The sequence below is a fragment of the Cervus elaphus genome, chromosome 15, assembly GCF_910594005.1.
Source record: "Cervus elaphus chromosome 15, mCerEla1.1, whole genome shotgun sequence".
Lineage (NCBI taxonomy): Eukaryota > Metazoa > Chordata > Mammalia > Artiodactyla > Cervidae > Cervus > Cervus elaphus.
The window spans coordinates 5,551,052-5,573,553 of record NC_057829.1 but is presented as its reverse complement, the minus strand read 5'-3'; the positions used below and the strand labels follow the sequence as shown (position 1 = coordinate 5,573,553).

General features: G+C 35.6%; 1 protein-coding gene and 1 non-coding gene across 4 annotated transcripts in view; one reads left to right on the top strand and one right to left on the bottom strand.

Annotated features, from left to right (window-relative positions):
* ERO1B (endoplasmic reticulum oxidoreductase 1 beta) overlaps nt 1–22,502 on the bottom strand; it is a 65,777-nt gene that overhangs the window by 2,078 nt on the left and 41,197 nt on the right. For all 3 annotated transcript variants that reach the window (XM_043925666.1, XM_043925667.1, XM_043925668.1), the window contains exons 7-16: nt 19,282–19,402; nt 19,091–19,137; nt 16,348–16,359; nt 14,676–14,702; nt 11,299–11,391; nt 10,944–11,190; nt 10,097–10,166; nt 7,236–7,322; nt 6,122–6,255; nt 882–938 (exon numbers count right to left, since the gene is read on the bottom strand). In XM_043925666.1, coding sequence (XP_043781601.1) covers nt 882–938; nt 6,122–6,255; nt 7,236–7,322; nt 10,097–10,166; nt 10,944–11,190; nt 11,299–11,391; nt 14,676–14,702; nt 16,348–16,359; nt 19,091–19,137; nt 19,282–19,402 — 895 coding nt within the window. The remainder of the gene's footprint in view (nt 1–881; nt 939–6,121; nt 6,256–7,235; nt 7,323–10,096; nt 10,167–10,943; nt 11,191–11,298; nt 11,392–14,675; nt 14,703–16,347; nt 16,360–19,090; nt 19,138–19,281; nt 19,403–22,502) is intronic.
* On the top strand, nt 3,415–3,550 carry LOC122709762. Its single transcript, XR_006345724.1, has one exon. It is a non-coding gene; the product is annotated as a small nucleolar RNA SNORA51 (small nucleolar RNA).

Sequence of the window (22,502 nt, the reverse complement as noted above, 5' to 3'; positions counted from 1 at the left end):
TATAATCCCATTCAAATTTTATCAATATGGAAACTTAAGTATTTATGCCATTTTTGTTTTCTTAAACAAAAATTTCTAAAGTTGGAGTAGGGGCAAAGAGACACAAAACCAACAGAAACTGTTTTCTAGGTTCTCAGTAAAGAACCCTCTTGAGCCAGCCCCCTGCAGGCACAGGAAGTCTGGATGGGTAGCACAGGGGACAGTACTTACTCACCTTTGCTGAAAGTATTTATTCACCTTTAGACCAAAACAGAACAGCAACAACGACAGCAAGTAAAAATCTTAAAACCAGTGAAACTGAAGTTGAAGTCTTGGGAATTCTTAAGTAACTACAGTAATTATACACTGAAAGGGTCATTTGTCACTCAGACACTCCCATGTGATAGATGGTGACACACCAAGCTAGGCAAGGCTGAATACAGTTAAAAACCATTGACAAGTTTTTGTTACTGATACCGGCCCTAAGCATCATGTGCTCTCTAGCGCTCCTTTTCTGTAACAGACCGTTAACAGTGTTACTTGGACGGAGACATAGACATTTTTAAGTCTGACTACTGGAAATAAAGGACAGAATAAACACAAAGCCAATTCTTTGTGAATATTCTGTTGTTCAGAATATATTCAACAGATGGTAACACATGGAATTAAACACAGAATTAGTATAACTTACATGTCTTAAAAGTATATACTTCACTTATAAATATCTCTAGTTGATAATCTATTAAGAAGCATAAATATTCAAGTGAACATTTGAATTTTCTCTTTAAGAGCTCAGAATTCTTGAAGTCTGATTAGTCTTCTTTTGCTGAAATGTCCAAGACTAAAAAGGCTTCACACAGTCACTTTATGTCTCTAATTAGACATATAAAAGCCTCTATTACCTACTGTGTTGTAATAAAACTTTGAAATTCTGTAACTCTCTTATACTTGTAGAAAGCCTACAAGAGAAAAAAAAGCATATTAGTACAGCTAATATGATGTGTAGACATTTCATATTATTGATGCTATCATATGGACTATAATTTGAAATCAAATTGAAAATAAAATTAAACAACACTGAACAATGAAGCTTCCATTTTTTAAAGCATATGCTATAATTATTAAAAACTGGCAAAACAGAGCTATAGTTTGTTACTTTTGATTTAGAAGGGGCAAACTTACTTCCTATTAGCAACAAATTCTAGATCAATGATGGGAACAGTGATATGATAATTCATTATAATAAAGAATCCCAAATCATTTACGTTTGGCCTTAAAAATTCATTTTGCACACTCCTCTGTAAATATCCAATTCTTTCTTATTGCTCCCCAAACATGGATTTGTTTTAACACAAACACTGATCTGTTTTAACACAAAGGTACAGATTCTATTTATCTGTCTACTGTTGAATCCCTATGCCCTCCAGCCACCTGTATTTATTTGTTGTTGTTAGTCACTTATTCGTATTCAACTTTTCAATCCCATAGACTGTAGCCCACCAGGCTCCTCTGTCCATGGCATTTCCCAGGCAAAGAATACTGGAGTGGGTTGCCATTTCCTTCTCCAGGGACCCATATTTATAGTGTTCAATAAATAATTACTGGCTGGCTGACTGAATGAATAAAATACTTCTAAGCCCAAACTCAGAAGTAAAACTCTGAAATGCGAATCATTAAAAAAGAAATTCTATAAGCTCAATTATCCTTATGTACAATTCAGGTTTACACAATAGAAATCTAACGTTTTTCTTTCTGTAACTTAAGATGATATAGAACAGTACTGAGCCTTTATTTTTATTTATTTCTGACCGCCTTTAAGTACATAATAAGTAATAACTTTTCTTATATTGAGAGCCTAAGGTATGGTAGGCAATGTTCTGAGCTCATCACACATGTAATCTCATTAACTTTAAACAAAACAAAAATCCCTACAAAGTAGATAAAATTAATCCTGATTTTACATTTTAAGAACACTGTGCATGCTAAGTTGCTTCCATTGTGTCGGACTCTTTGCGACCCTATGGACCATAGCCCACCAGGCTCTTCTGTCCAAGGGATTCTCCAGACGAGAACACTGGAGTGAGTTGCCATGCCCTCCGTCAGGGGATCTTCCCAACCCAGGGCTCAAACCCACGTCTCTTAGGTCTCCTGCATTGGCAGGCAGGTTGTTTACCACTATTACCACCTGGGACGCCCATTTAGGAACCCTGAGGCTTAAATAAATCAAGTAATTTTCTCAGGGTCACTCAACTACTGGGTAGGATTCTAACCAGCTCATCAGATCCCAGGACCATACGGCCTCTCAAAAAAATCTATGTTCTCTATGGTCTCAAAAACATTTTCTTTATACTCTTACAAGCTGTAGATGAACAGAAAATGAATTCTTACTCAAATCCTCAGAATAGTAGAGAAGTGAAAGTGTTTATAAGGAGAAAATATTATTAAGCAAAATAAATGTGTAAAATCATATTCTGTACCTCAAAGTACCCATTAAGAAAAAAAAAGCTATCAAAATACATATGAAGATACGGTAGAGACCAAGACCCTTAACTAAAGGGGAGAGAGCTCGGTAAAGAGCAGCAGTTGAAAAAAGTATGCTCAAAGTCTGATTTAGATACAAAAATGGAGAGTATCAGAAAACTCAAGGTTTTATACAAGCTAACATTTCACCAGGAGAGCACAGACTCAGCAGCACCGTGTGGGACCTGAGTCTCCGTGAAGATGCATCCGAGAGCTCACACGTTAAGACACAGGGAGAGAGCGCCCACACTCCCTGTTACTATTCTCAGACAGACACAGCAGGGCTGCATCGATCTGCTGCTTCACTGGTACTTTCAGAGGGAGACTAAAATGTGCTGTAAGACTCAACAGGTTATTAATACCCTTTCTATTTGTACCCAGGAAAATAAACCATTTGATAGAAATGCTGACACTATCAAAAATTGGCTGCTAGTGTAGGAAAGACATTTGCAGAGTATTCAAGATAAAGAAAACACATTTCCCAGCATTCTGTGGCCAGAACCAAAAACGGCGTTCACTGTATGTCTCTGCCCACTAGCATCATGGACAGAGCAATGCTGCACTGGGTGCCCTAGCTGAGGTAGAACTGTATTATACAGGTTGTTAGACCAAGAAAACTCCCAGTTCATTTGAGAACGAGTGCACAAACTCCCCAAAGTATAACACAGTAATTGTGTGGTTACTGCAGCCAAAATCATTTCCTATATAAATGAACTGATAAATCAGGTGGAAGATACAATAAACAGATCTGATTAACAATTATTAAGAGTAACTATAATATTTTTAAAGGAAAAAAATAAGCAATGTATAGAATACATATGAAGGAAACAATAAAACTTGATGAAGAGAAAAAAGAATGGCTAAATTTTGGTATGTCCATGTAACAGAATATTGGCCTATATTAAAAACAGTGTTGGCCTCCCGATGCTTACCACAGGCTGTGTTCTTACACTGACTGTATAGAAAGAGGAGGCAGAGTAAATCCACCCCATATACACCTCAGCCCAGGCAGGCCCTTTACCTGGTCTGTATTGTGAATGGGGAGACATGGAGGAAAGAAAAAAAAAATAAAATAAAAACAGTGTTTATGTATTTGAAAATTGCTAAAAGAGTAAATCTCAGAAGTTCTCATCATAAGAAAAAAATTCTGTAATTATGTATGGTGATGGATATTAAGTAGGCTTATTGTGGTGATCATTTAGCAACATATACCAATACCGAATCATTATGTTACACACCTGAAGATAATATAATGCTATATATATCAAGTATACCCTAAGGAAAAAAATAATGCTTATGAAAAAATAATATTGGGAAATGATCACAACATAATGCCAAGTAAAGAAGGATAAGAAAGTATACAAAGTGTGTAAGTAGTGAGAAAATACACATTAAAAATACAACAAATGTTGAAATAGTCCTAAGTGGTAGGCATATGGATGATTTTTACATTTATTTACTAAATTATACTTTCACATGTTTTTCTAAATTTTATATAATGACCATGAATTCTTTAATAATTAAGGGTAGAGAAAGATTAATATTTTAAAAGAGCTTTAAAAAGCAGATGGCTGTGATTTGTTTTCCCTGGGAGGATAAGGGTGACTAAATTAGGTTGTCCCTTATTTGTGTAACCATCCCACCCTGAGTATCATAACCCTTAAGAAAAGAAAGGTTTCTCACATCTACTCTAGTCATAAAAAAATGAGACAGACTTTTAAGTACTGAACATACTGGAGCACTGAACATCCAGTGATGTTTGTAAATCACCATCACCACCACCCCTACTGCCATGGACTTCAGAGAGCATCTTGTAATTATTTTAAAAGTGTCACATGGAACCTCATTTTATCTTCATGTTAACTCCATGGGAAAGATTTTTACTTATCTTCATGGTACAGAGAAAGGAAACAAACTGGAAGAAAGGAATGATGTACCTGAGCTCATGCTGCCAGTAAATGGCAGGGCCAGGATTCCAGAATGCTAATATCTAACTCTGAGCCCAGTACTCTGTAGAGAACAATAAAAGGTAAAACAGCCTCTGTGGAAAATTCTTAAAGAGATGGGAATACCAGACCACCTAACCTGCCTCCTGAGAAACCTGTATGCAGGTTAAGAAGCAACAGTTAGAACTGGACATGGAACAACAGGCTGATTCCAAATAGGAAAAGGAGTACGTCAAGGCTGTATATTGTCACCCTGCTTATTTAACTTATATGCAGAGTACTTCATAAGAAATGCTGGGCTGGATGAAGCACAGGCTGGAATCAAGATTGTAGGGAGAAATATCAAGAACCTCAGATACTCAGATGACACCACCTTTATGGCTGAAAGTGAAAAAGAACTAAAGAGCCTCTTGATGAAAGAGAAAGAGGAGAATGAAAAAGCTGGCCTAAAACTCAACATTCAGAAAACAAAGATCATGGCATCCAGTCCCATCACTTCATGGCAAATAGACAGGGACACAATGGAAACAGTGACAGACTTTATTTTGGGGGGGCTCCAAAATCCCTGCAGATGGTGACTGGAGCCAGGAAATTAAAAGACGCTTGCTCCTTGGAAGAAAAGCTATGACCAACCTAGACAGCACATTAAAAAGCCAGAGACATTACTTTGTCGACAAAGGTCCTTCTAGTCAAAGCTATGGCTTTTCCAATAGTCATGTGTGGATGTGAGAGTTGAACAATAAAGAAAGCTGAGCGCCAAAGAATTGATGCTTTTGAATCGTGGTGTTGGAGAAGACTCTTGAGAGTCCCTTGGACTGCAAGGAGATCAAACCAGTCAATCCTAAAGGAGATCAATCCTGAATATTCATTGGAAGGACTGATGCTGAAGCTGAAACTCCAATACTTTGGCCAGCTGATGTGAAGAACTGACTCACTGGAAAAGACCCTGATGCTGGAAGGATTGAAGGTGAGAGGAGAAGGGGATGACAGAGGATGAGATGGTTGGATGGCATCACTGACTCAATGGACGTGAGTTTGAGTAAGCTCCGGGAGTTGGTGATGGACAGGGAAGCCTGGCTACTGCAGTTCATGGGGTCGCAAAGAGTCAGACACGACTGAGCGACTGAACTGAACTGTGCTAGAGAACTGAAGCTGGAAGGGCTGCATTTGTGAATATTCCTTATGAGATTGAGAGACATTCTGCGGAAGTTGATATCTGGTTCTTTCTCAATTTAATTTTATTTAGATTTAAATATATTTAAAGAAGAAGATTCACAGCTACAGAGAACTAGTGGTGACCAGTGGGGGAGAGGAAAGGGAAAGGGATAATACAGGGGTAACAAGTTAAAGGTACAAACTACTATACATAAAATAAACTACAAGGATACATTGTACCACACAGGAATACAGCCAACATTTTATAGTAACTATAAATGGAGTTGTTGTCGTGTGGTGGTGTTGTTTAGTCACTAAGTCATGTCTGTCTCTTGCAACCCACGGACTGTAGCCTACCAGGCTACAGTCCATCAAATTTCCAGGCAAGAATACTGGAGTGGATTGCCATTTCCTTCTCCAGGGAATCTCCCTGACCCAGGGATCGAATGCAGGTTTCCTGCATTGCAGGAGGATTCTTTACCATTTGAGCCACCAGGGAAGCCGATGAGAAGAGTTCTCACCTTCCAAAAGCATTTAAGAGAGCAACTATTTCCTGTCGAGTGAGTTGGAAGCCTTTAGATGGGCTGTTCTCTGGAAGCTTTTGGATTTCTTTTTCAGAGAATAATATCTTCAGGGCAGTTCCTAAACCCTGAGTCTAAAGAAAATAGTGATAAACTTGCAATTAAATTCACATAATAATTGCTATAAAAGTTTAAAGAAACATTCTGTCATTGTGATGAGAAGGTAGGAAATTCAAATGAACTGAACTTTTCACCAAAATATTCAGCTATGCAAAACATAGTTTCTACTTCTCACAGATTATGCATATGATAAATTTATTGAAGCTGTTAAGGAAACCTGAAAAGTTTCACACCTTTTGGATACATATCATACTATTCCAAATTACTAAAAAGCCATTTTTTTAACCAAGAAAATATCACATTAGGATTAGAAGTGTTCAATATGTAACCTTGAAAGCATTTTTTCTAGCCCCTAGCAATTCAAAACTTAGAAATCATTATAAGTTCTTAGTGATACCTACACTTAATAATTTCTCAATTATTAGCACTAGAGAAAAAGAAAAGTCTGATTTCAGTGTAGTCACCATTAAAAAATATTCCATCTCCTGATTTTCTATGACTTACTATCATCTTTGTAAAAAGACGACAGAAAATATCACACAAGCCTTTTCACACTGAAATACACAGGGAGATGGCCCTGCTGTGCAGGCTTCCCTATTTTGTGATATGGGGACCTCCTTCTGATCACTAATACCAAGTCAGTGATTAAAATTTGATAATTAAGTTTTTTATACAATTATATTTTACCTTCTAAACAGGTATGTAAAATACCAGTACAATCTATTTATAATCACCCAACTTCAGAATGAAATCTGATATTGTACCAACAGAAACAGATACAATAAAACCAAAATCATTAACCCAGAATAACAGAAAAAACAACCGTATACACATACATATGACACACTAATTTTTTTCATAAATAAAATAGCAAAACCACACTTTGGATCTCTAATTCAATGAACAACGAAGACATTTTAACAAAAGCTGTCAACTTCTCAGTGCAGAAATTTAAGGTTAGTAATAGTTTCAGAACAGAAAACAACACACAAACCTGTAACTTCCCCCATAATCTGCATTTGTCACATCCCACGCAGTCCATTATACGGGAGATATTCTTGAAATGTAACCGGAATTCCTCCTAATGTGCAGAAAATATTTTCATTCTAATTAGACATTAAAAATTAAACTGCACTTGTCTGAATTCTAAAAACATTTTGAAGCTAATTAATGAATGAGTTGTATTTTTCAACAATGAAGAAAATCATCTGTAGTTGTACAGCATAGCATGCATATGAAATAGCTAACATTAATAGCATTTTATAAAATTCACTCCACATATTAATTCAACCAATTTTTTAATGAGAGGCTACTCCATGCAAGGCACCAACATGTTCACTGTGGGGGACACAAGAGTAAATCATGCATGGTTTTTACTTTGAAGGAGCTTAACTGCTGCTTCCCTTTGATATCTGCATACAACCAGTGGCAAAGACATATCTACATTATCTTTTATTTATTTTGGATGCACTGCTTTGTGTAAGTGTAAATCAGAAGCTAGTCCTGGAACAATGATCAGTTCCCATGTCTCTCCTTAGGGCTACCCCATGTTTGTGCACATGCTCTGTCAGCATGGATGACCACGGTGTGTGGTCTCGCAGTCCCCCACATTCGCTAAGGCTGCTTCTGCAGGGATGCTCACTTACTGGATCCTTGAACGGTGCTGTATTAGTTTCCCACACAATTAGGTAACTCTTCTGCCTGTGATCTGTGCACAGGTTTCTGTGACACTAAGGTCAGTCTCAGCTTCTCTGAGGACAACACTAACTAAGAGAAAGTTTCCTAATCCTTTTCATTGGGCAAATGTAGAAAATAAACATCATTTTATTGTACTGAGGCAAACGTTTCATTGCAAAGAGCTGGAGTGAGTCACCTGAAAACTCTGGCCCATCAAAAGCCCAGCCCCACTGCCCAAAGTGTTTGGGAGGAATCTGTAGCTTGGCCAAAAGAAAGACAACAGAAACATTCCAAAAACTCCTTTGTGCTCTCATAGAATTCTCATGCTTTGGAGCAGATGGAAAATGGATTTAAATTCTCCTTTATATACCTTTGAAAAGTAGCAAATCAAATTTCCAGCATTTTACACTTTAAAAGCTAGTTGTGAAACTTTAGTCAGGTCTCAATCTTACCTTCCTCGTCTATAAAAAAAGATACATAATTATAGTTGTCTTGATCAAAAGTATAAAATTTATATAAACACTTATAAAGTAGGAAGCATTAAAAAATGAATTAACATTATGTTAAATACCATAATATTAATATACCTCTAAAACAACCATAAATCAAAACAACCTTCTAAAACTAAAATACAGTGTGGCTAAACTACTTCATTTCAGAAATACCAAGCAACTCTGACTAATTTATTCATTCTTGTAGCATGTCTACATCTAAAATATCCTGGGGCCAAGTATGTTTCAGAATTCAGAATTTTTCAGATTTTAGAAATAAAGTACACAACACTGTTTATTATGAAACACCCCAATGGAGTATATGGCAACCCCTTATAATCAAGTATATGATTGTTTTTGTAGCAAAATGTAATAATAGTCACACAAAGCAGAATTTTTTAAAAAAACACTGTAACTATCTTTACATCAGTTCAGGTTAGACTTCCTTGGTGGCTCAGATGGTAAAGCATCTGCCTACAATGCGGGAGACCCAGGTTCAATCCCTGGGTTGGGAAGATCTCCTGGAGAAGGAAATGGCAACCCACTCCAATATTCTTGCCTGGAAAATTCCATGGACAGAGGAACCTGGCAGGCTACAGTCCATGGGGTCACAAAGAGTTGGACACGACTGAGTGACTTCACTTTCACTTTCTATAACTATCTTTACATCAGTTCAGGTTAGGTTTTGCTAACAAATTAATTTGCACCAAACATAAGAAAAATGTTCCAGTGGTTGGAGCTTTTGGATTTCAGAATTGCATATAAAAAATTATAGTGCTATAGTAGAAGACTATTTGCCAGTCCATTTCAAATACTTTTATCAAACTGCAAAGTGAAGTTGCTCAGTCGTGTCCAACTCTTTGCGACCCCATGGACTGTAGTTTACTGGGCTTCTTCATCCATGGGATTTTCCAAGCAAGAATACTGGAGTGGGTTGCCATTTCCTTCTCCAGGAATCAAACTGTAAAGGTATAATGTATTCCTTAGTTACTATAAGCCAGTGGTCCCTAGCCTTTTAGGCACTAGGGACCGATTTCATGGAAGACAATTTTTCCATGCACAGGGAGGGGGGATGGTTTCAGGATGATTCAAACACATTACATTTATTGTGCACTTTATTTCATCAGCTCCACCTCAGATCATCAAGTATTAGATCTGGGAGACTGGGGCCCTCTGCTGTAAGCAAATGAAAATGAAGTGCTCCTAATGTGAAGTTTCATAATATTCCTAAAATATAGTCTCTTTCTGATATACCAAGTCAACAGATAATTTTTGCCTTATATGTTAATCCATAAGTACAAAAACATAATAGTTTGAAAAACTAATAGTTCATAAAATAAACTTTTGAAAATATGCTATTACTATCTTCGAAGTGGCTAACAGTGTGTGACTGCTTTTAAGATGCATCAAAACAACAAGAAAGAAAAGAAAGAAAACTTCCTCTCAAAATAATGTCTTTTAAAAAGACAATTAGAAAGGTGTCATTAGAGTTACAACTGAAGATTCACTAAGCAGGGGGGCAAACTAGAGAGAAAAAAGGAATTGAGAAGAGTTTTTTGTATCATTTACAGTAAAATCCAATCAGACCAACCAGATTGAGAACTGGGAAAGGAAGTTTAGAGAAAAAAAATTAAAACACAACCAGTCAGCTGCTCTCCACTGTGTCCACCAATCAAGAACTTTTTACCTTTAACGACTTGGCCCCCTTTTTGTCACCTGCAAACATGGATTTCTCATCAAAGTGCATGGGAAAGGACCTGATGAAAGGAAAATATTATAAGTTACAGATGAAAAATTCAAGTTCTGGTAGAATTTTCTATCCCTAAAAATATTTAAAATTCATAATTTACTCATGTGTAAGGTTTGGTAACATGAGAAGGTGGCAACAGTTTACATATAACTATTCAATAAAAGAGGGCTTTGTAATTTGTAAGACTGTAAGGTTTTGAAGAAATTATATGACAGAAATAACCTAAAAAAATTAATAACAATTTATGTGAAAAATGTAAAACATTCTGTTAGCATTTCAAAAAATTTAATGCACAATTTACCTTAAGCATTTCTTAACCAACTTTCCTCCATGCTCATTTTAACAATTAGTAAACTGCAATTTCATAGACCCAGGATATTTTTTTTAAGGTTAAACTGTAGAATGTAAAGCTAATGTTCTCTTAGGTAATCTATCCTTATGCTAACACATATTACGATGAATTTAAATAGCAACTGAAAGAAAACAAAATTGGTAGAAAGAACACTAAAATAACATTAAATTTTGGCACTACATAAAATTTAAAGTTAATATTTAAAAATACAGCCTATTCTCAAGTGTGAAAGTTTATGCAATAAAACTTTTCGGTCAACATATTGAGAAAAAAATTTTAAAACGCTGCCATCCAATGGAACACTGTCTTTCTCAGTTCTAATTCTCCCTGTTCCTAACCAGCTTTCAGGAGTCAGTTTTTGTTGTATTTCAAGAACTACCTCATTCAATTACAGAGTGGAGAGTTTCAGATCACTGATAATTCAAGTCTTACTTTGTATCTTGAAAGATATTCAGTAGAAGGGTTTTTGTGTCAGCATCTTCTTGCACATTTCCAGTGTAAAGGTCGACAATTGAGCGCTCAAAGTATGGGGCCACTTTTGATAAAGCTCGAAGCTCAATTAAATATAGGAAGTACAGATTCTTTAGCCTTCTTGGGCCTTCTCCCTTGGTCTCCACAGGGTCGAATCGGCGTTTAAATTCTTTCATGTTAGGTCCCCAGCTAGGTTTACCCCAGGTTTCTAAAAAAGAAATATATTATGTACTTTTAATAAATAAGATTTTTTTTTCTCTAGAGAATATATTCTTTTCCCCAACAATTTTTATACTAATAGAAAAAATGTGATTACCTTCCAAAAGATAATTTGCACACAGATGTAAATTAATACTAGCATGAAGTCCCGATATAAGCTTATAGAAGACTCTTTTCTCCAGACACAAACCTAGTCAGAAAAATATTGAAAAAGAAATTATTCCATTTAGATAACAGAAATACTGAATCAAGAGGATTCGGTAGGCAGGCTTATTTTTAAAGTTAATATTCAAGGACATTAAAAATAAATCAAGGAACAATATAAAATAATTAGTTTGAGATTCTCTCACTAGCAGATAAAATAAGATTTTGACTTCAGCATGGAGGTAACTGAATATGATAACTTAATGCAGAATAAGATACAAATGTCTGGACTTCTGAAGATCCAAACACTCGAGCAGATGCACTTGGTTAAAGTCCACATGTTACCCAGAAGGCAATAGCACACATACTTTGTGGTTTAGGCTAAACTAAAGCAGACATAAAGTCACTGCTTCGGCTTAACAATAGCTGTTTCTCCTTTTCCCTTCCCTACAGATGTCTTATTTAAACATACTTGATAGTGGAGGAAGTAGAGACTGAAACTGAATTCTCTCCTTCTTCTAGATTATTATTATTATTATTGAAGCCAGGCCCTCAGCAGTGAAAGCGGGGAATCCTAACCAATGGACCACCAGGGAATTCCCCTTCTTCTAGATTCTTTACTGTGTCTTATTAATCCTTTGTCCTGGATTTCTCTACTTAACTATGTGTTCTGCTTCTCAGGAGCCCAGACCTAGAAGACAGACATCCAGCCAATAAAAAAATGTGTGCTATTTACTATGTGAATAAAACCACATCAAGATGGAGTTTAGGACTGTGATGGAAGTTTATCTTATGTAGCCTTCTTAAGCCCCATAGGCTTTTGCTCAAAACAGAGGTCAAGATGATTTCGTCATCCTCTCCTACCCCTGCCTCCATTTAAAAATATTTTCTCTTATTATAAGAGTAATACATATTATGAATGTACTTAATGCTATTAAGTAAAATTTGAAATGCCCAAGAAAGTAAATTTTATACTGTATTTTCCACAATAAAAAAGGAACAATATTTTTAGAAAATATTCTTTATAGAAAATTTTTAAAGTAAAAATGCAAAAATTAGTCTTTAAGAATCCATCAGCTCCAGAACAATGAGCTTTTTCCCTTTTCTACCACTCAACAGAGTTTGTTTTTGTCTTTTTTGCTTCCCCCGCCCCCCGCCATGGGGAAAAATGGGCTCCAACATTGAAAACTAAGAAATAATCTCATTTATATGCTGAAGGCTTTTTAAGACATTAAGAGTATGTATGTGGCTTACTTTGCATCTTTTTAGGATCTTTTAGATCTTCAACTTACTTTCCCTTTGTGTTCTACAACAGATGACTCTGAAGCAAGTAGCTTCTAATAGGAAAAAATAATTATTTTGAGATTTCATTCCCTAATTCAGAATTCTTCCTAGAATATTCTCATCTCATCTCATGGATAGAGTGTGTGTGCATGCTAAGTCACTTCAGTTGTGTCCAACTCTTTGCGACCCTATGGACTGTAACCCACCAGGCTCCTCTGTCCACAGGATTCTCCAGCTAAGAATACTGGAGTGGGTTGACATGCCCTCCTGCAGGGGATCTTCCTGACCTAGGGATCGAACCTGCGTCTCTTACGTCTCCTGCAATGGCATGCAGTTCTTTACCACTAGCGCCACCTGGGAAGCCCCATGGATAAAGGTAGAAATTAAATTCTATTTTGTGGTTTCCTCACAATAAATAAAAATTAAATGCAGCATTTACCTCTTTAAAAAAAAGCATATGGCCAAGTTTATGGTAACAAGGGATATAAACAATGTGAATAACTGATAAAACATTAGGTACTAAATTCTCCTGTAGTAAAACTTCAAATCAAATCTGTTATCAAGAGGCAAAATGATCAGATTTGAGGTTCACTTTTTCTTCCTTTCAACCTAAGCAGTAAAATATCTAAAGATAAGAGAATGGAAAATAAGCAAAGCAAAGCTCATGAAAATTCATATGCCTAAAAATGAGAACATGAAAAACTAGGAGGCAATTCAAATTTGCAAAGTCCACAAAGCTCCTTACCTAAAACAGGGATGGGTGGTAAGTGGGAAGGAAGGAAGAAAAATCTAAACTTCCATAAACTGAAAATTAGGCAACTTCAAGAAAAATCTTAACAATAAAAGATGTGCCAAGTGAATGCACCAAGAAGACATACAATACTCTTAGCAGGAAAGTGCTGGAGAGCTGACCCCCGCCTGCAGTCTGCTGCCAGGCCAATGCCTAGCAAATCCAACTGCTGACTTTAGAAAGTGGTTCTCCTCTTTTTCTTCTGGACTTAATTTCATTCAAATTCATTTTCACCAACCAAACTATAGGACAACAATATATACTTTTTTTCTCACAAAAGGACTAGATTTACTGTAATACTATTATTTGGCATTTGTACATTGTTTAGTGATTCTCAAAGCAATTTTCACAGGCATCATCTACACTCACAGTGTAGGTAAGCTGGATGGCTATTGCCACTCTCGTGCCCCAGATCAGCAGCCTGAATCTCAGAGAAATTGAGTCAGTTGCCTACAAATGGGAGTGCTCACTGAACCATGTATCAATGACTCCCATCAATAGGATACTAGGAGATTCTGGGGTGTATAGTATATATTCTAGAATTTGACACTGCCCATAAATTTCATTCTTATCCTCCATTACCCACCTCTTTTGAACTAAATGCTATTTTTTGCAATTGTACTTTTAGAATAAAGCTAATTAAACAAAGCTAAGCATCTTTTCCCACATTGGCCATTTGTCAGTGTAATTCCTAGCAGTATTTGCACATCGAAAATAATTCATTTAAAAAAGAGAAATCCCATTCATAATATAACATGACTAACACACATAAGAATCTAGTATATTGGGATCTATATTACTTTATGCTTTAGTTAGACAGTTTAGACTGTATGTTTAAACATGTTTAAAATCTTCTGAATTCAAATTCATCTTCCCTTAATTTCATATACAAAAAAATCCACTTTCTTTCAAAATGAATGTCTCTACTTAACAAACCAGACTTGCATAATGCTTCCTAGAAAAGTCGTTTGGATGAGTATTACATACAGAATGGAAATAAGACTGGAAACCAGTTATGAAAATGTGATGACCATATCTGCCCTGTGTATTTTCATAACACTGGTTTTTAGCTGACCAATATCCTCAACATTTTCAAATAATTTTATCCTAAACTACAATAACATAAAACATGTTATTTTCTTTCAAACACTGTCAAGATTAGTTGTCTAGGTAATGAATCCTGAAACTTACAAATATATACTAAATATATCTTTTTGTAAGATGCCAATATGTTTAAAATGTAGACATTAGGTTACCTTCTAGCCATGTGTAGAATGATTCTCCTAAAAAACAAAGCAAAAACAATCAAAATTATATATACATATTTACTTAAAGGCTTAAATATCCATAAGATTGAAGAGAAACAATCTTAAGTTTGCCTTTGATGATAACAACCATAGCACTGTTCAAAACTTCCAGAAAAAAAGTGAATTATAATTAATACAAAAATCAAATTACTAATTATCCTATTTTTTCTGAACCAGTAAAGCTACATATACTTCCTTAATTATCTAAAAATACCAAGTTTCAAGGGATAATAAAAAAAGTTCTCTAGTTTTCAAGATAATTCTTCAGAAAAGTTAATGACCAGAATATGAAGGGGCCTTACTATGTGTACCATGCTAAAAGAACTAATCCTAGCCCACTATTGTTCTGAGTGAAAAGAAAAATGGCAGTCAATACGGATAAAAATAGTTAATATACTTCCCAAGTTACTTATCCTTATTTCAGTTGTGAAAAGCAAAGCATGAAGATGAAAACTCAGCACACAGATGGCTGAGCAAGGAGTATAGGGGATAAATTAAGATGGTGGGGAATTACTTTGTCTCCTGAGTCTTCACCCTTTGCAACAACACAAATATTTTCCCTAGAGATTCATTCATTCAACATGCTCTTACTTAGATGATACCCTTACAAAGGATCATTCATTATCTCACTCATTTATTCAGAAAGCCCCAACAGTTAATAGCAAAAGTCTAGCTTCCAAGGTCCTCAACAATCTGTCCTCTACTCATCTTTCTAATTTAAACTACCCTATGTGAAGTCTTTCCAACTGCTAACAGGGTCTCCCAAAACATGCCTTGGTTTTTGCTTTTTCAACTCCTTGGTCCATGCTGTCATTCAAGTAGAACATACTATCCAATTCTACTAGCTTAAATCGGTCCATTATTTGTCCATCTCAAATGCCACCTTTCCCAGTAATATTCCAAGTGAGATAGGATCTATTCCACCTCTGAACAAACTACTACATCACTTACTGTCTGTACTATGTATGTAATAATTCTTTATCCTCTCTTATGAATAGTGCTTATCATTACTACTGTACATATTTTTAGCTCCTAGAGAAAATATATGTTTTATACATCTTTCCATCCTGTACAATGTGTACAATGCTCATCATGGTGCTCCTGAACACAGCTAAGTAAATGAAATAATTATTTTGGCTGTTTTGGGGCATGTTATAACTGATTTTCATTTAGAAATCTGGAATAACCTACTGTTGACAAATTATCATTCATCAGATTAAGTGTAATAATGATGACTGAGGTTATAAATTACAAAATCAAGAATATAAAGAAATCACAAGACAAATATCTGATAAAACTATTTTAATTTCCCTCCATTTCTTTAGAACATATTCAAATAGATCACAATAACCAAAAAATAGGGGAACTTGGAATGTGATCCTGTTTCTATACTAAACATGTAAGTAGAATGGTTGTTATACTGTTTTTAACATAGGGTAACTTTGAATTATATATACTAAAAAAACCTCTCATTTTTTGGGTCACCATTGATTGGTAGTTATTTTCTGAAAAAAAATAGGATAAATACCTTTGAATTAAAAACAGGAAAAAATCAAATTTTGATCATTAAAGACATTTCTTCTACACTTGAAGCAAACATAAAATGAGAGTTTTAACTCACCATCATCTTCTCCTGAAAGATAAAATAAATAGATAGGCTATCAGAAAATGTCTTCCACAGTTCAGATTCCAATCCAATTTATTTTAATATGCGATTAAAACTTACTGTGTGTTAAACTATTAATCATACCATTAACTTTGGTTGGCTTGTAGTTATTCTACAAATAAGACTTAATAAGAATAAAAGCGAAACAGCACAAGATTTTCATATATGTTTTACGCAATAAATATATCAGAGAGCAAGTAATCATAAAAACCACTAGTTTCAATAATTAACAAATATACAAAGTTACTCCTTTAATTGTTATGCACACAACTCTTTCTGAACATGTGTTTTCAGACTGGAGCACTTTTCTTTCTTAAATTACTGCTCCTCAGCACACAATCATCTGAATAAAAGCCCTTCCCAAACTGTTGTCAATGAAAGCATCCTTGCAGGTGCTGTGGGACTGCCCAGACATGGGGAAGAGGCCAGAAAGATGGACTATCGGGCTCCACAGCAGCCCTGCCTTTATTGGCTTTACATGTGGAATTCTGACATAAGATTTATTTTTGAAAAAAAGTTCTGTTGCACAAAAACTGTTCAAAAGCTAGTTGTAGAAACCCAGCTGTTATAGCTCAGGAATAGCGTGGAAGAAACATAGTTAAGAATATTAAACAGCTGTTCATCAACAATTCACAGTTTGAGTGAAGAAAGCTCATCAACAGCATTAGCAAGAGCTGTTTCATTACTTCCTAGGGTACCACCATCACCTGGAACCCATTCTCTCCCTTACCCAATCTTTTGTCTCCCTCTTCTACACTTGTTTTCTCTTTTCTACTCCTCTTTCCTCCCTCTATCTTCTTTTCTGAGCACTTCCCTTCCTCTCCTCATCTCTTCTACAGTTTCAAGTCTTAGTTTATCATAATATGGAAGTGAAGTGTTTCTTAGGATTTGATGCTTTTATTAAATGAACAATTGTACTTTCTGCTTTACAAGTGATCATATGGTCTTCCTTGGTGGCTCAGTGGTAAAAAATCTGCCTGCCAGTGCAGGAGACATGGGTTTGATCCCTGATCTGGGGAGACTCCACATGCCATGGAGCAACGAAGCCTGTGCGCCACAACTGCTGGGCCTGTGCTCTAAAGCCCGGGAGCCACAGCTACCGAGCCCTCGGAACACAACTACTGAGCCCCAGCACCCTAGAGCCTGTGCTCTGCCACAAGAGAGACCCAAGCACCACAGCCAGAGAGTAGCCCCTGCTTGCTGCAACTACAGAAAAGCCCGCACAGCCAAAAATAAAATAAATAAATAAATAAACATTTTTAAAGAGTAAGTTATTATAGAAAAGGTCTGGAAGGACACCTTCCAAACTGTACTATGGAAGAGAAAAAGTGTGGAGGCAGGTAGGAATGGGGGGGGTGTCCTCTTTTTACTTTATGTTATTTTTGTATTGTTTCAATTTTCATAAAATCTTACATAATAAAAACATTTAAGTTGAAAATAGAAAAGCTATGAAGTAAAAGTAGTAAAAAGAGAGAAAGGGGAGGAAGCCATCCATATTGTCTTCATACTCCAATTACCTTGTCCAGGCAGTTTCAGAATGAATTTGGGAAGACTATATGCCACCCTGTGACAGAGGGCACATCTGAGAGCAGTCCATTCATTCCACCTTCCCAAATCTCTCTGGTTTTGAGAAATGCCTAAAAAGATGAATCTAGACCAGGAAATTCAAGTTCCTAAATCAATCCTGGTCTAAAGAAAGCATTCGAATATCAATCACAGGGCTGCTCCCAGGGTTTGGGTCCTCACTGAGAACAGATTGAAGATATGTCTAATAATTTTACATTGAACAACCTCCAACTGTGTACGATAAAGCTGCCGCATAGGACTATAATACCAGCCATGTATGTGATTAAAATATTTTTCTAATAAAAATGTAATGTTTTCTCATATCCACATTTTGAAAAGTAAATGGTATACATGCATTAAGTACATCAACAATTCGCTTTGTGATGCAAGAGTTAAAGTGGTTCTACCAAAACAATAAGATTCTGGTTAAGGGCAAAAATATTTTATACTGCTTTAGTGTTTTAATTTAAATGAACTAAATTACATAAAATGGGAAATTTAGTTTCACAGAAGCACATTTTCTGTGCTCAACAGCCTGACGTGGCAAGTGGCAACCTAACTTTCTGGTACTTCTCTACATCCTTCTGACTCAGAGTGCTGTGCACAGATCAGCACGTGGGCATCACTTGGGAGCCTCACCCAAGACCTACAGAATCAGAACCTGGTATCTCACAAGGCTCCAAGGTGATCTGTATGCACACTAAAGTCTGAAAAGCACAGGAGGAGCCACTGGTTCTCAAACCTGGCTGCATACTAGAAGCATCTAGAAAGCTTTAAAATCACCAACACCTGGATCGTGATTCCACAGATTCTGACAACTGGTATGGGATAAGGCCTGGACATCCAGATTTTCAGGAGTTCCCCAGAACCTCTAATATATATGGATTATTCATATTTCTAATTTATTTTATATAAAACTCCCAGTTTAGGGCCTGGCACATATCAAGCAGTCAATAAAGGATAGTAATTATACAAAACATGTGGAAATCTTGATACAACTATGAACTAAGCTTACTCTTTTAATCATTCAAATGAGCAAATATACAAAATAGCTGAAAATTTTCTCAATATATAGTTACAAAGATATTTTGTAAACAATATCCAAAAACATGAAAATGTATGAGACACCCACCTCGGCTGGGTGCCAGAGGATTTAAAGGACGATAAACAGATCGAGGCCTGAAAAAGAAAAGTACAAAATTCAGACGTAAAGTGGTTTGACATTTCGATGTAATTTTTTCCAAAGGAAACAAATATTCCCTTTCTCCCACCTCCCCTCTAGTCAATCCTCCTCCCCACTCCCCACCCCCCGCCCCCAGGTACTTGAAACAGTTCTCTTCATAGATGCTGTTCCACACTCTCCACGCAGAAGACCCTTTATAGCCGGTGTAACGCTCGGGATTCAGCAGCAGGTCTACATATTGGGCAGCTGGAGACCGCTCATCTGGACAAGAAACAATTCATAAAGCCATCTATATGTCATCACCTATGCAAAGCTTACCTTACAAAGCAAGCAGGGCTACACGAAAGTTAGAGAAAGACTGCCCTTTCAAGTCATCTCCAAGTTACAGGGCAGAGTGGTTAGCACGCTTGTGACTGTCCTGTACCCAGGATTTATAATAACTTGAGCTTAAGAGAGAAAAAATAACTTCTCCCTTTCTTTTGGATGCTCAGTGATCTTTTAAGTAATATAACATCCCTTACCTTAATTAGAGGCATTAATTACTTCTTAAGTTTAAACCACCAAGACTGAAAAGACCTAACCAAATCATAACCTGTTTTAATATTTCATGTGTTTGCCCCCTCCATGTATACAGCCACCTAAACACATACTTGAGACATGTTAGTACATATTATATTTTAAAAGATCTCTCTGTTACTCTCTGCTTGGACTTAGAAAGTAAATGGTACAATAACTTTGAGATTCAAATTTGATCATTCAGAGTTACACCATGTTCTAGTAAAAAAAAAGTTACAAATTTATTTTTAGCAATGTTAATATATTATTCAACATATTAACTGGTTAACATATTGGTTAGTAGGCACAACTTCAAGAACTTATTAGCACATTTAAAATTAAATAATGACTTTCCATGTTGAAACCCAAATGAGTATTTACTAGATCTCCACTATTTGGACAATATTTTGAGAGAGATAAAAGGAAAAATCATCTTAATTATTGAGGTTCATATTTTGGGTAGAAAAGGGAAGTATAGGTTTTCTTACCTATATAAAAATTATAATGACTATGCTTCACAAATCTATTCTGATAATACTTATAGGCTGAAGTGCTATGTATGTTGGCACAGATGTATTCTTTTATTTATATGCTTCCTACTTTTTGGTGTCATGGTATTAATCAATGACATTAATATATAGTCACCTGACTTGAAACAAGACCAAATATGGTCATTAAAATATAGTCCCTCTTAGTTTCATTACCTGTCAGTCAAAAATATCCACTGGCCATTCAATGACCATAGATTAAGATTATCCACAAATCTCAAGGGAAAAAAAAGAGCATCCTGACACATGTCTTCTGAGAACTACCTGGTACTTTCATGATGTAGGAAGAATACAAAGATAATTTCAACTTCCCATTAGTAAATGAGTGGTATCTCACAGATGATGGAAACATGATTTTTAAAGAATACTGGTTCTATTTCTAGCACTAATATTATACAGATACTCCACTATGTAAATTAAGGCATAGAAAACAGTTTATTTGTAAATGGAAGAACAGAAACTGTCTAAGGACATTTCTTAATCAAGACTTAAGACTAATTTTAAATTTTTAATTTTAATTTAATTAATTTTAAATTTTTAATTAACAAATTAAAATTTAAATAATTAAGTTAATGAATTTTACTTTTATAGTAAAATTTTAAAAGCTTTATAATAACTAATTTCTGTTAATTATTTTAAATTTCTTTGAGCCTTTCTTAGTTCACCTTACAAAACTGAGTTATGTATACGAACTTAAATACTAATATCATAAATATATACTCATATATATTCCATCTGTATAAAGTACATGTGTGCACAGATATAAGCCTACACTTATGTAGAATCATCTATGAATGTGCAGACTGGATTAATATCACCCTTTTCACCCAATTAAACCAACTAAACAGGAAAGAAAAAAATCCTTGGATTCAGATATTAAAGTATATGGATTTAAAGTATACTTCAAGGGAGTAGAAAGTCACATGAGCAAAATCAATTATACAGGTTTTAAAATTAAGTAAAACTTACATTCTTCATGTTCTTAATGTGTATTCCTTTAATTCAACCAAAAGTTGTTTTAAAAAATTTAATACTTTTTCAAATCATGAAAAAGGTGGGTTTTGTTAACCTATAGAAAGGGTTAGCAAACTATGGTCCACAAGACAAGTCTGGTCTGCTAAGTATTTTTGTAAAGAAAGTTCTATGGGAACACAAGTCTTGTTCATTTGCCTATGTACTGCTTTCACACTATTATGACAGACTTGAGCAGTTACAACCGAGGCCATGTAAATTATGGTCTATCTAATATATATAATATTTATGGTTTATCTAAAATATTTACTATCTGCCCATTTACAAAAGAAAAAGTTTGTCAACTCCTGACCTATACTGACAAGAATTTCATGACATCCAGAATGAAGAACATATGTGGGAAAAAGCATACACAGGTTGAGGTCCCCTACAAAACACACCCATTCTTACTCCTGGGGTCACCTGTGACATGATGTTAATGAATTTGTTCCTAAACTAGAATTTCTTTTCATTTGTACGACTATTTTCATTCAGACAGTTCTCTTAGATCCCTAATAAACCCTCCCCTCAGAAAGTTTTGTCTTCTTCTTCCCTCTACAAACCTGCTCCAAAGCTATCCCTTCTTTCTGACTATTCTAACAATTACCTAAGGATTCAAAGAATTTCTGTTCAGTCAAAATACCTAATTCTGTAAATTCGTCAACTTGAACTAATATTTCTTCTTCCTCCTCAAGTACACCTTTTATCCGATTGAACTTTCCTTTCACTGCTCTAATGTAGTATTAGTGTTCTGAGGCTACATTGCATTCTCTAGCCCTCCTGACCCATGTATCTCTTAAAACGTAATGGTTGCAGAGGCCAACTTAATTATGCAGGCTTTTTGCTTATGGGCACAGATCAAAAATATTAGGTTACAGACTCAGGACTGAGCCCACAATCTTCTATCTCTAAAGCTACCCCAAACTGCGATTTACTATTAAAACATAATTTCCTCAGTCAAGGAGAAACTATAGTTTATAAAGCACCCAAGTAATTTTGATATACAGCCAGATTTAGAAACTCTTGTTTCAAGCGGTATTTTTAACATATCAATGAATCTGTTGAAAGGGGAAAATTAAAAAAGTAAAAATCTATCACATTATTTTGGCTATTTATGAACCAACTAGGACTCCCCTGTGGTTCAAAAGGTAAAGAATCTGCCTGCAATGCAGGAGATCTGGGTTTGATCCCTGGGTTGGGAACATCCTCTAGAAAAGGGAATGGCAATTCACTCCAGTATGCTTGCC